Raw genomic sequence first — 13,661 nt, 5'->3', positions numbered from 1 at the left:
TATTCCTGTCTTTGCGGGAATAAATCACCACTCTCCACTGACAAGTCCCAAAATGCAATCACGATCAACAGTGGGGGCAGTATTTTCTTCCGTATCAGCGTCAAAGTGGGCAAAGGCAGTCTTGTTCAGTGGTTCAGTCTAAAGACTTTGGCGTTCAAATCCTACTTCCTCCACGCTTTGGCTAAACGATCTCTAGTTTTCTGGGTTTCATCTGCAAAGTTAGGGTATTGGTAATACTCGTCTCATATGCTATTTTGGGGATTAAGCTAAATAATACCTAAAGACAATGTAGAGCAATGATCCATAAGTGATTAGTTATTACTATTATCGCTGGAGGGCAGGAAAGGCAAGGTGGGCGAGGGGTTGAAGAAACTGAAGCAAGTGTAGAGAAAAGGAAGAATTAAAAGAGCACGAGAAAGAACACAGAGAAGGAAACGGGCACGGAGCAGAAGTGGGGGACTTTTCCACCTTCTACCCAAGAGGGTGGGTGGCTAGACACGTGCAGAGTCAGTCAGGATCATAGTCACAAGTCATGATGAGAGAGTGGCATTTGAAGCATAAGACTGTGACTCTTGGTTCTTTGAGAAAAGTTTTCCAACATGGAAGAGTCATGAGTTTGCCTGCCCAGACTTCTTTTATTTCAGTGATTTCAGAGGAATCTTTTGCATATGTCATTTGCGAGCACCTTCTTCCATTCAGTAGGTTGTCTTTTAGTTTTCTCGACGGTTTCCTTCGCTGTGCAAAAGGCTTGTCTTTTCACACAGTCCAAATAGTTTATGTTTGGTTTTTGTTGCCTGCGCCTCAGAAGAGATATCTAGAAAAATGTTGCTATGGCCCGTGTTGCAGAATTACAGCCTGTGCTCTCTTCTAGGATTTTTATGGTTTCTTATCACACATTTAGGACTTTAATCCATTTTGAGTTTATTTTTGTATATGATGCTAGAAAGTGGTCCAGTTTCGTTCTTTCGCATGTGGCTGTCCGGTTTCCCCAGTACCATTCGTTGAAGAACATTCTTTTTTTTTAATTGCATATTCTTGCCTTCTTTGTTGAAAATTAATTGACCATATAATCATTGGTTTATTTCTGGGCTCTCTGTCCTGTGCCATTGATCTATGTGTCTATTTTTGTGCCAGTATCATACTGTCTTGATTACTGCGGCTTTGTAGGATAACTCAGGGATTGTGATGCCTCCAGTTCTCTTTCTTTTTCAAGATTGCTCTGTCTATTGGGGGTCTTTTGTGGTTCTGTCTGAATTTTCGGATCGTTTATCCTAGTTCTGTGAAACATGCTCTTGGTATTTTGATAGGGATCACATTAAATCTGCGAGCACTTCAAAGAGCATCGAGAAATTGAAAAGTTGAGGCTCCTGGGCAGCTCGGTCGGTTAAGTGTCCGACTTTGGCTCAGGTCGTGATCTCACAGTTTGTGGGTTCAAACCCCACGTCAGGCTCTGGGCTGCCAGCTCGGAGCCTGGAGCCCTGCTTAGGAGGCTGTGTCTCCCTCTCTCTCTGCCCTTCCCCAGCTTGCACTCTGTCTCTCTCAAAAATAAACATTAAAACAATTTTTTTTAAAGACGTTGAAAACTTAATGAGAGGAGGCCAGAAAGAGGGTAGCAGAAAGATCTCTAGCTTTGGGATTGGAGGAACCAGTGTCCCTTTCAAGCCTTATAAATTTCAGGCTGTGAAACTTTAGGTGCATTGTTTAATCTGATCTTAGCTTATACTTTTTTTGTATGCAACGGGATTAACAATATCTATTCCTGGTAGTGGCGATCTCCATGGAGCTCAAATGAAAGGAGCCACAGTTTTAAATGGTCAAAGGAACCAGAGAGAGCAAAGTGTATTGATTTCTACCTTTTTAGGAAATCCCAACCCGCCAGATTCTCTGTGTTCTAACACATGCCAGGAATTTGCTCGTCCATTTTCCCAAGGGGGTAGGAGAGACTATATGTAGATTTAGAAATGTCATCAGGGGTACCTGGATAGTTCAGTCGGTTAAGTGTCTGACTCTTGATTTTGGCTCAGGTCGTGATCTCAGGGTCGTGACATTGAGTCCCGCATTGGGCTCTGCCTTGGAATTCTCTCTCCCCCTATGCCTGCCCTTCCCCTGCTCACACAGGTACACATGTGCACGTGAGCTCTCTTTCTCTCTCTCTCTCAAAAAAAAATAGAATAATAGAAATGTCGAGCATAGTCAATTTTTATATACAGAAGGCTATTGTTTGAATTTACTGAGAAAATACAGGCAATGACAAGACACTCCCAGAGCTGTGTTAATGTTGCATAGTTTTCTTTGTACTAACAACAACAAATATTCATGTGTCCTTGTAGGTTACTGTTAAGCCGGAGGTAAGAAAAACAGTATTTCGAGTTCTCCATTTCTTTTTTGAGATCTAACTTACTTGCAAAATGGAAATACCAGTCTCTTCCTCATTTATTTTAGAGGGTTTGGAGGACAGAAGCAGAGTAATAATAGCTCTGAATGTGCTTTGAAAACAAAGGGAGCTAAGAGAGATAAAGTGTCCACGATGATAATCACGAGCATGCATTACTCTAACCTGGGGGAGCAAGGACACATCCCCGGGAAGGGCACACCTCTGTCAAAAACCATGCACCAGAATCTAAGGCCAAAAAGAAATGCTTTTAAGTTATTCCAGGTTTTAGATGGCTTTCTGGGTGGGCTTACCAAGTGCTGTCGCTCTGGAGCAGAGGGGTTTGTCTCAAACTGTTGGACACTGGGCACAGATGAAATTCAGAAATATAAACTCTAAAGCTGAAGGACAGTTACGTTTGGATCCTAGGTCTCTCCCCAGCCAGTTGGATACCTTTTGAGACCCAGGGTGTGCGCACTAACATAGACCAAGAGGGCAAGTCAAAGTCTTCCTCAAGGGCGATTTCTCAAACTTAATGGAAGTCTAGGAAGGGCATCAACAAAGGTCAGAACTCACAGGTTTGCAGGCAAAGGAGCAAGGTCCACAGGTAGTGCTGACCCATCTTCTTCCAGCGTGTAATCATATGTGGACAGGAAGGCGTTCCTCCGGCAAAGAGACCGTTTCACGTGAAGTTCCCTTGCTCGGTTTATAGCCCCGACTAAGAAAGGAAGTGTGAGCTAGCGGATTGGGCAAACACTGTCCCATGTATTACGATGATAATTTTTTTCCCATCGTATAACACAAAATGCCTAGCATTAATTAACTATTTATTCAACAAATGCTTATTGGATGCTTGCTGCGTGCCAGGCACTCTTCTGGGCGCGGGCAATATAAAGAGCGACAAAGCAGCGGATGTCTCTCCCTTCGTGGAGCTCGAGGTTCTTGCTGGGGAGATCAACCATTAAACACGCAATTCCCACAGAGGATGGTAGTCGCAATAGAGAAAATCCGGGGGACTGGGAGAGCAGCAGGGGTCTCTAACCCAGGCAAGTTGCGTGTGGGGAAGGCTTTCTAGAGGAGCTGAGAGTCCAGCTGGGGCAGACCTGAAAAGCAAGTTCGCATTATTGGGCGAAAGGCGGTAGGGGAAGACGGAATAGGAAGAATGTGTTGACAGGATAGGAGTCTAAAAATGGTAACAACTCACATTATGTAATTATAGTTAAATGTAATCATATATAATAGGATTATATATAATTCTACTATATATAATTGTTTTGTGTATAGTTATGTTGATTATATACATTATATATTATGTACACAATGCATCTACTATATAATATAATGAATATAATTACATTATGATTGAGCCAGATGTAACACAGGACTGACTGTTCTCTGGTAGAGACCTCCCACTCCCTGTTAGAAGAATATCAGGGAACTCGTAGGGGTGTGGGGTGTCAGGGAGCGGTGGCGGGAATAAATATTGGGGCCCAGAAGCCAAGCAGTTTAAACCCGAACCCAGCAGTTCTGGAGAGTGCTGGGGAAACAGAGGACATGGCCCCTGAGACCTAAGTAAAGCTTTTCCCACGGAGAGGAGTCCTTAGCCCCTTCCTGGGCCTTCGGGGTCATTCATCGACCTATCCTCCTCCTCATTCTTCATACATACTTGGCCAAAATCGAGTAGTTGGTTTCCTTTATCTACATAAAGGTAGCACGTGCTGAGCTAGGCAGCTGTCTGGCACCGAAGAAACATTGACAATAAAAATGAAACTGCCCAAATTGAGTATTTCACTCACAAGATTGAACCATATTACTTTCATATTTTTCGCAAGAGGTCTTCCTGAAATATGTAATTGCTGCACGTGCAAAAACACACATCAATCACGTATTCGTGGCACAGAGAAGGAAGAAAGAAGAAAGGGTATGCAGTTGCCAAGAGCTGCTGAAAAGCCGACTTTGTATTCTCTTTCTTCCGCCTTCATTCTCTGTAAGATGCTCAATCTTCCCTTACAGTGCACAGCCCTTGCTTGGTCTCATGTCTATGTCTTCAAAAATCCTAGATTGGTCCATTACTCAGGGATTTATCTCCTGTTGGGCGTAGGCCGGTGTCTCTGTGTTTCAGCCTTATTGCCTGACAACTAGGCTATTTTTATCACGAAGATACTAACTTCTGAGACTTCGTCTCTTGATATGATGCAGAAAGATACACAAGTCCTTCCATCCCATAACAACAACAACAACAACAAAATAAAAATCAAGATTTTCTACGGGACGTACAAGGTATGCAAAAAAACCTTGATGGACTGAATTCCGGTGAAAAAATATGCCCTTTGTAGTTGAGCAGAGAGCCAAACAGCTCAAGACTTGGGGCAGCATCTGGTCTGGGGTACAGACCAGCAGAAGAGAGAGTCTGCCAAAAACAGAGACTTTGAGGAGAAGGACAAATGAGATGAAACTTATGTGATGGTGTGGGCTGGCAAGACAGGCTGGAATTTGGAAGCCCCCAGTGCAAGACCAAATTGTCTTGCCCAACAAGTCCCATCCCCCCCGGAATTTTGCTGAGAAAGTGGCACTGAGGAGGGGCTGGAAATCAGAGGCAAGTTGTATGGTATCGCATATTTCATAATAGTTGGATTCCAGAGTTTTAACACAAAAGTAAACAAAAAAGAAACTGCAGCCCAACATTGTCCCACCTCAAATATCAGCAAGATCTAAAAGGCACGGGTGGCGAAGGAGGTGAGGGGTTAGGTTAATTACAGATGAATCCTATTCCAGCTTAATTTTTTTTAATGTTTATTTATTTTTGAGAGAGAGAGAGAGAGAGAGAGAGAGAGAGCACGAGTGGGGAAGGGTCAGAGAGAGAGAGGCAGACGCAGAATCTGAAGCAGGCTCCAGGCTCTGAGCTGTCAGCACAGAGCCCAATGCTGGGCTCGAACCCACCAACCACGAGATCATGACCTGAGCTGAAGTCAGACGCTTAATCGACGGAGTCACCCAAGCGCCCCCTATTCCAGCTTAATTTGATTCTAAGTGAAATATTAATGAGCAGCTTCTCCCTCACACTGCCATGCAGAGGGAAGGGCTACATTCCCAGGAAAATAAATAAAGCAAAGCAGAATAGAGTAAAAAATATTACACCTGAATATACACTATCTTTTGTTTTTAGAGTCCGTTTTGTCCGGGGTGCCTGGGTGGCTCAGTTGGTTGAGCGTCTGATCATTGATTGACTCAGGTCATGATCTTGCGGTCCATGGGTTCAAGTGTTTGCTGTTAGTGCTGAACCCACACTGGATCCTTCATCGCCCTCTCTCTCTGCACCTCCCCCACTCGTGCTCTCTCTCTCTCTCAAAAATGAATAAACATTAAAAAAGTAAAAACTATTTTGTCTGATATAGGTATAGCTACTTCCGCTTTCTTTTGGTTTCCACCTGCATGGAATATCTTTTTCCATCCCTTCACCTTCCATCTGTGTCTGCCTTTACATCTTAAGTTATAGACATCAAATTACATAATGATAAAGAAGACAATCCAGCAAGAGGATATAACATTTATAAAAATGTATGCGTCCAACATAGGAGCACCTAAATACATAAAGCAAATACGAAAAAAAAAAACCTAAAAGAAAAAATTGACAACGAAACAATAACAGTAGGAGACTTTAATACCCCATTTACATCAATGCATAGATCATCCAGACAGAAAATGATGGGGGGGAGGGGGCATCTGGGTGGCTCAGTCGGTTAAACGTCCGACTTCACCTCAGGTCATGATGTCATGGTTCTTAAGTTCGAGCCCTGCATTGGGCTCTGTGCTGACAGCTCAGAGCCTGGAATCTGCTTTGGATTCTGTGTCTCCCTCTCTCTCTGCCCCTCCCCTGCTCATGTTCTGTCTCTCTCTCTGTCTCAAAAATAAATATACATTAAAAAAATTTTTTTTTTAATTTTTTTTTCAAAGTTTTTTATTTATTTTTGGGACAGAGAGAGACAGAGCATGAACGGGGGAGGGGCAGAGAGAGAGGGAGACACAGAATCGGAAACAGGCTCCAGGCTCCGAGCCATCAGCCCAGAGCCTGACGCGGGGCTCGAACTCACGGACCGCGAGATCGTGACCTGGTTGAAGTCGGACGCTTAACCGACTGCGCCACCCAGGCGCCCCTAAAAAAATTTTTTTAAAGAAAGAAAATGATAGGCAAAGCTCAGCCTTAAATTACCCATTAGTCCAAATGGACTTAGCAGATACACAGAACATTCTATTCAAAAGGAGCAGAATATGCATTCTTCTCCAGTGCACATGGAACATGTTCCAGAATAGGTCATACGTTAGGCCACAAAACAGTTCTTAATAAATTAAAAGAGAATTGAATTCATACCAACCACCTTTTCTGACCACAACGGTATGAAACTAGAAATTATGCGAAGAAAACTAGAAAATTCTTAAATATGTGGAGATTAAACAACATGTTCCTGAACAACTAATAGGTCAAAGAAGAAACCAAAAGAAATTTTTTAAATACCTGACGATGAATTAGAATGGAAATATACCAAAATTTGTGAGACGTGGCGAAAGCAGTTCTAAGTGGAAAGCTTATAGCCATAAATGCCTATCTCAAAAAAAAAAACAAGAAAAGTCCCAGATAAATAACTTTCCACCTCAAGGAACTAGAAAAAGAAGACCGAGTGATGCCCAAAGTTAGTGGAAGGAAGGAAATAACACAGGTTGGAGCAGAAATAAATGAGAAATAAATCAGGCTCTGTGCTGTCAGTTCCGAGCCTGGAGCTTGCTTTGGATTCTGTGTCTCCCTCTCTCTCTGCCCCTCCCACTCTGCCACTCACACTCTGTCTCTCAAAAAAATGAATACACATTTAAAAAAAATTTTGAAGAAAATGGGCAGAAGATCTGAATAGACATTTTTCTAAAGAAGACACACAGATGGCCAACAGGTACGTGACAAGATGCTCAACGTCATTAGCCATCAGGGAAATCAAGTCAAACCACAGTAAGGTACTTCTATACATCCTTTAAAATGGGTAAAATGAAAAAAAAAAAAATAAAACAACAACTCACTGTGCTGGTTAATTTCATGTGTCAATCTGACCGGGCCACAGGATACCCGGAGGGCTGGTAAAACACAATTTCTGAGTGTGTTGGGAGGGTGTTCCTGGGGGAGGTTAGCACGGGAATCGGTGCACGGAGTAAGGCGGAGTCATCGGCCTCCTGCCCTGTGCCTGGGGATTGCACATCGGTGCTCCTGGACTCTGGAAGGTACAGCACCAATGTTCCCGCCTCTTCGACTGGCAGACAGCAGGCTGTGAGACTTTTCAGGCTCCATCATCACATGAGCCAAATCCTTAGGATAAACCCCATTCTGGCTATACATGTATATATCCAATTGGTTCTGTTTCTCTGGAGAAACCTGACTCACTATATCACATGTTGGCAGGGATACGGAAGCACCGAAACTCTTGCAATGCTGCTGGTGTATGTGGACCGAAAATGGCGGCTGTGGATGAATGTTCATGTCCCCCTACCATCCATATGTTGAAATCTAACCGCCAATGTGATGCTATCAGGTGGGAAGTTGGGGGGGGGGGTGGTTTGGAAAGTGATTTGAATGGAGCCTTCATGAGTGGGATTGTGCCCTTATAAAAATGGCCCCAGAGAGCGTCCTCCCCCTTCCGCCATGTGAGGACACGGTGCGAAGACGGCCATTCACACCAGGAATCTGGTCCTCCCCGCACCAATCTGCTGGCACCGTGATCTGGCACTTTCTTCCCTCAAGAACCACGAGAGAGCAATTTCTGTTGTTTATAAGCCACCTAGTTTACAGTATTTTGTCACAGCAGCCCGAATGGGCTAAGACGATATTAGAAAACAGTGGCGGGGCACCTGGGTCAGTTCAGCCTCCGACTTCAGCTCAGGTCATGATCTCACGGTTCGTGAGTTTGAGCCCCGGGTCGGGCTCTGTGCTGACAGCTGGGAGCCTGGAGCCTGCTTCGGATTCTGTGTCTCCCTCTCTCCCTGCCCCTCCTCCACTCACTCTGTGTCTCTCTCTCAAAAATAAACATTAAAAAAAATTTTAAAGGGCACTTAACTAATTAATACCTTGTGATTTTTTGAAATATTAATATGTTGGATGACAAATTGATTTTTATTATAATGGTGATCTGGAAAAATAGTTTAAAAATATTTTCAAAGAGGTTATAATCTACAAAGAGACATAAATTCATGTCTAAAAATTAGACATAATTTTAATGAACATTAAAACAACGGTGTTATGGGGCACCTAGATGGCTCAGTTGGTTAAATGTCTGACTTTTTTTTTTTTAATTAAAAAAAATTTTTTTTTTAAGTTCATTTATTTTGAGAGAGAGAGAGAGAGAGAGAGAATGAGTGGCAGAGAGAGAAAGAGAGAGAATCCCAAGCAGACTCCTCAGCATCAGCACACAGCCCGACAAGGAGCTTGAACTCACAAACCGTGAGACCATGACCTGAGCCGAGATCAAGAGCCAGAAAACATTTGACTCTTGATTTTGGCTCAGTTCATGATCCCACAGTCATGAGATTGAGTCTCGTGACCTGCTTGGGATTCTCTCTGTCCTCTCTCTCTCTGCCCCTCCCCAACTGTCTTATGCATATGCACTTTCTCAATATAAATAAACATTGAAAAAAACCCACACCCAACTGTGTTGTATCACATATGTGATTGGCCAAGAAAATTGGCTAATATCAATTGCTATTGAGGAAAGGGAAAGAAGGAACTTTAATGTACTGTCAGCAAGAGTATAAATTTTGCAGAACAATTGCACACATTTAGTGTTGACTATTTGCATAAATATTTGCATAAATTATGCTTTTTTCCCCCCTCTCATCTAATACTCACCTCCAAAGTGTGACTGCAGTAAAGGTAACTCTGATATCTTGATTCTTTTTTTTTTTTTTTTTTTTTTTTTTAATTCTGAGCTGCAGTGTTTCATCTTTGGCTGGAAATTTTCTACATTTTCATTGTTCCTTCAAACTTTTTATCTAAAATAAGCCTACTCTCCTCACTCCTCCCTCTGAGTCTGGCTCACCTCCTATGAGCTTCCTGAGCATCCCTGTCATTAAGGTGACTAACACATTCTGGTTTGCCCAACCATTGCCCCGTTGTAATTACTAACAGTATCTCCTTTATCGTCCCATGGATCCCAGAGCATCATGTGCTCGTCTACCTATCATGATGTTGCGATTGTCTGTGTCCTTTGTATCTCCCCCTAGATGACAAGCTCTAACACTTAGTAGGAACTTAATAACTCTGGTGAATGAGGGAAGCGTTGAATAAAATTAGGAGTCTTCTGTGACAGAAACTAATTGCAGCGAACCTTGACTAGCGCTGGCCGTCAGTTCACAATGGGCTTCCTTATCTCTAACGAAAGGGGTCAACTCTCCCTCCAGCCCACAAGTGCTGGGAACTGATGAGGATTCCACCACAGCTTCAGCGAATCTGTGACTCAGTCCTGATCCTTTAGACCAGAAGCAGTGTGGGGGTTGCTGGTGTGGGGTGGACTGTATTGCTACGTCTCCCCCTTGTGGCTGTTGTGGGGAACTCATCACAAAATCCTTTGTGGTTCTAAGGAGGTGGCTCTGTAGATCTGAACCCAGATTTCATTTGAGTTTGCGATAGGGTCTGGGCATCAGTATATATTTTTAAAGCTCCCCAGGGAACTCGAATATTTATTTCACCTTGGGAATACGAGCAGGTGTGGGCCCACACAGCTCTCGTCTCTGTGGGAGGGTGGCTCCTACCTTGAGCTAAAACCCTTGCCCACACCCTAGGAAAGGGACAGCTTCCCACCTCATCAAACCGAATGAGACACCCCCAGCGCTTCATAGCTTTAGAGACACAAGTCTGCGGAACGTGTCTTGCCATACTGCTACGTTATGAATCCTTCAGGTGACGCAAGACAAAAGTGTAGGTTCCTTGATGGATTGTCTGAATTTTATTCATTTCCAGGAGGTAGAAACAACAACTCAGGAAGAGACGTAACTTACTGTAATCGTGGTCCTTCAGCCCCCATATGCACCCTTTACCAGCACATCGGCTCGCGTGGCCAGAGTGAGTGTCCTGGACAGGCCTGGGACCACACCGGCCCGTATTGTAGAGCACCACCAGTCCCTTAAGCCCGAGAATGGTCTGTTCCTCTTGAGTTCTCCAGAATTCAGATACGCTCAGTCAAAAGAAGACGTGAGAGAAGAAACACGGGGAAACTGTACTTTTCTCGTCTTTAGGCCTGAGGAAAAGGAACGCTCCAGCCCAGCAACAGTGCCTTTCAGGGAAGGGTGTGAGCTGAGGGCTCTCTGCTTTCCGGCTTGAACCCGGAGCCTGGATGGTGCAGAACAGGACGTCAAATGTCATTCGAAGGTCGGCCTGAAAGTCCGCACGGCACAGCCATCCTCCTCCGTGAGGTCTTGAGCCCAGGTCTGGGAATTTTGAGGGGATAGTCTCTTCTTCCCCACTTTGTTTCCTTCCTTCCACCGGCTGGGGTTCGGCCACGGGAAAAACCCAGGTGTTGGGAACCGGTCTGCTAGAACAGTGTGAGTCGTAGTAAAGGACCGAGTGCTCATAACCTCAGAGTTTACAAATCCCTGATAGTAGCTCCCTTGGTTTCGGAGAATAGACAGCTAACGAGCCTCAGTTTATACCAGGGTGGTGTAGCGAACTTTTTTTTTTCTTTTTCTGCCTTCCCAGAATTGAATCCCACTGCTTGCGTTTGCAGAATTCCTAACTCCTAAGAGGGAGAGCCCACCAGGCACTACGAAAATGGAACGTTCCAGATACTCAATTCCCAGTCTCCCTTGGAGGTAGGACACGGGCGCGTGACCTAGAACTGGCCACTCAGGCCCCAACTCTGAACTAGAAACAAGAAAGGAAGAGACAAGGAGGAGGTCACCTTGGTGCAGACGGGGCACCGGCCGCTATTGGGTTGCTGAGTCCAACTGAGGCAGGGGAGGGGGTGGCGGAGTCGGGGTCTAGTTCCATCAGGACGAGAGCAGTGCCCCTGGCACTCAGCGTCCTTGAGCTGAACAGTCGGTGACCCTCGTTATATGGTTGTGAGATCGCTGGTGATTTCCTAACCCACGTTCACTAAGGTCATAGAAGAACCCATCAGAAAAAAAGAGCTTAAACTGAAGAAGGCCTGTCTGAGAGCAAGAAGAGGAAGAAAGTAGGACTTTACTGAAAGAGACACTTTCTGTCTCTGGCCTGCAATTGAAGTCAGGAAGCGTGGAATTACTTGTAGCTGTTGGGTCACAATATGTTCATTTCCCACTTCGGGATAAATGCAGCGTGAGGAGGGGTGGGACACGGGTGCCTGGTAAGGACCCTGTGGGTGTAAAACGGGTTCAGAACGTGGCGAGAGGGTCTCTGCTGAGGCTCGACACTGCTGTTCAATGGAGCCAACAGAGAAATAGGGATTCAAAAATCATTTGGAGAAGTGAAAGATCAGCCTGGGGCCACTTCTGATAATCCTGAATTCCTCCGTAACGGTGTCATCGCAAACTCTCGCCACGTTTCTTTAGACCTAATGCCATCTGCATGGGACATTTTTTCAGAGTTCTTAAATACTTAAATATCACATATATAAGTATATATATATATATATATATGTTCTATAATATTATACTTAAATACCCTGTAGTTTTTTGAGACTCTTGGGTGATTTTCCTTCCATTATTCAAAGCTCAGAGACTTCACAGTCTTGCTGTTGGTTTATTGACCCTTCAGCTTCTGGGTTTTGCAAATAAAGTACTGACTCTATTAGCTTCTTTCATTGAATAATCCCAGAGTGTTCTACCTATAATAAGGAGTTCACCCTTCACTGCCCGTCCAGAGGGAGAAAGTGAGGCACAGGGCCCTGAGCGGGGCTGCGTGGGGAGCGGGGTCGGCTCCCAAGACCAGGCATAGGCACGTGAGCTGTCCCAGGCTTCGTGGCTGGTGGGCAGCCGCCTGAGAGGCACTGGGGGCCCCAGCTTCCCGCCTTTGGCTCTTATCGTCCGGTCCGGGCAAGGGGCAAGACTCCTGGAGGACTGAGCTCACGGGACCCACGTGACTCATTCTGTCTGCTACACCACAGAGCTGGAAAGCTGCACCAAGTAGTTCTCTGTTCCGGGCCTGAGCCCCGAGGAGCAGGCTGAGCGCTTGGAAAGCCTTGGCCCCTCGTCCATCCCACGGGTGGCTGTGGAAGAAGCATCACCAGGGCGTCGATCTGAGAAGAAGGCAGATGTGTGTGCACAGTGTCGCGGGGAGCTTGGGACCTGGGGCCACGCGCGGTGCTTATCCGGGCCCCTCCACGTTGCTACAGAAAGTCCCTTCGCTGAGTCTCTGGGGTCAGCTCTCCGGCAGTGTCACGCTGGCGTAGACTGTGATGGACTTTGGTTCCTGAGGGCAAAACAGAAGTCTGTGGGTTCAGGCACTGGCTTCACAGGCTGCAAACAGAAACCGTGCTGCTTAGTAAAAGGAGACGGTCTCAGGTATCAGGTGGCGGGGGGACCTGCCGGGGATGGCACTCGGGTCCCCCGCTGCCAGCGTCCCCTCCTCCCCGGGGCTCCAGCTCCCTCCCGCGTGTGCGCACACAACCAACAATCACCACTGGGAAGACCAGGAGAGATGCCCCCCTTTGCTCTGTGTCCTGCCCCTGCCTTATAAGGAAAGCCATTGGCTCTGCTCTAGGTTGGACGCGGGTCACGGTTTGGGGAAGCCAAGATGTTCTAATTTACTGAGGTTTAGAAAGGGTTAATGAGACCCAAAGGGAGAAGGAAAGATTGCAGCCCACAGGAAGGGAGAGGAGACAAGGACTTGGGGCAAAGACATCTTCTAGGTCAAGTGCACTCAAGAGGTAGAGAAAGAAAGACAAGAATGGAAGAATTCGGGGGGGGGGGTTGTTGTAAAATGTGAAATATAACAGACTGCTTCGGTGAAGAAAACTTCTTTAAAAATCTGTATTCTTTCTTAAAACTTTTTAAAGCCAGATTCTTGTGTTCACTTTCCCCATTGGATAGGATAGCGTCCTCAGAATAGAGTCCCGATGCAGACGGGGCATCTTCCCTGGCATTTCCGGGTGTCTGTCCGGCTGTGGGAGCTTTGGGGCAGGGGGCGAATGGAAGCATTTCTGTGGCCTTTTGATCCTCAATTGTCTCAGAAAATGCTTTATTTAGGGGCGCCTGGGTGGCGCAGTCGGTTAAGCGTCCGACTTCAGCCAGGTCACGATCTCGCGGTCCGTGAGTTCGAGCCCCGCGTCGGGCTCTGGGCTGATGG

General features: G+C 45.6%; 2 protein-coding genes and 1 long non-coding RNA gene across 6 annotated transcripts in view; 1 reads left to right on the top strand and 2 right to left on the bottom strand.

Annotated features, from left to right (window-relative positions):
- The window catches only part of CD84 (CD84 molecule), a 28,139-nt gene extending 25,056 nt beyond the window's left edge, over positions 1-3,083 (bottom strand). For both annotated transcript variants that reach the window (XM_006943037.5, XM_045048699.1), the window contains exon 1: positions 2,948-3,083. In XM_006943037.5, the coding sequence (XP_006943099.1) occupies positions 2,948-3,014 (67 nt within the window). In that variant the 5' untranslated portion in view covers positions 3,015-3,083. The remainder of the gene's footprint in view (positions 1-2,947) is intronic.
- Positions 3,084-3,221: 138 nt separating this feature from the next.
- LOC123382752 lies at positions 3,222-10,485 on the top strand. Its single transcript, XR_006591631.1, has 3 exons — positions 3,222-3,359; positions 7,812-7,941; positions 10,362-10,485. It is a non-coding gene; the product is annotated as an uncharacterized LOC123382752 (long non-coding RNA).
- Positions 10,321-13,661, bottom strand: part of SLAMF1 (signaling lymphocytic activation molecule family member 1) — a 36,193-nt gene continuing 32,852 nt past the window's right edge. For 2 of the 3 annotated variants that reach the window (XM_019821314.3, XM_019821312.3), the window contains one exon: positions 10,321-12,832. In XM_019821314.3, the coding sequence (XP_019676873.2) occupies positions 12,752-12,832 (81 nt within the window). In that variant the 3' untranslated portion in view covers positions 10,321-12,751. 3 annotated transcript variants of the gene reach the window in all.

This window comes from Felis catus, chromosome F1, assembly GCF_018350175.1.
Source record: "Felis catus isolate Fca126 chromosome F1, F.catus_Fca126_mat1.0, whole genome shotgun sequence".
In the NCBI taxonomy this organism is placed as follows: domain Eukaryota; kingdom Metazoa; phylum Chordata; class Mammalia; order Carnivora; family Felidae; genus Felis; species Felis catus.
This window is presented reverse-complemented; position numbering and strand designations above follow the sequence as displayed.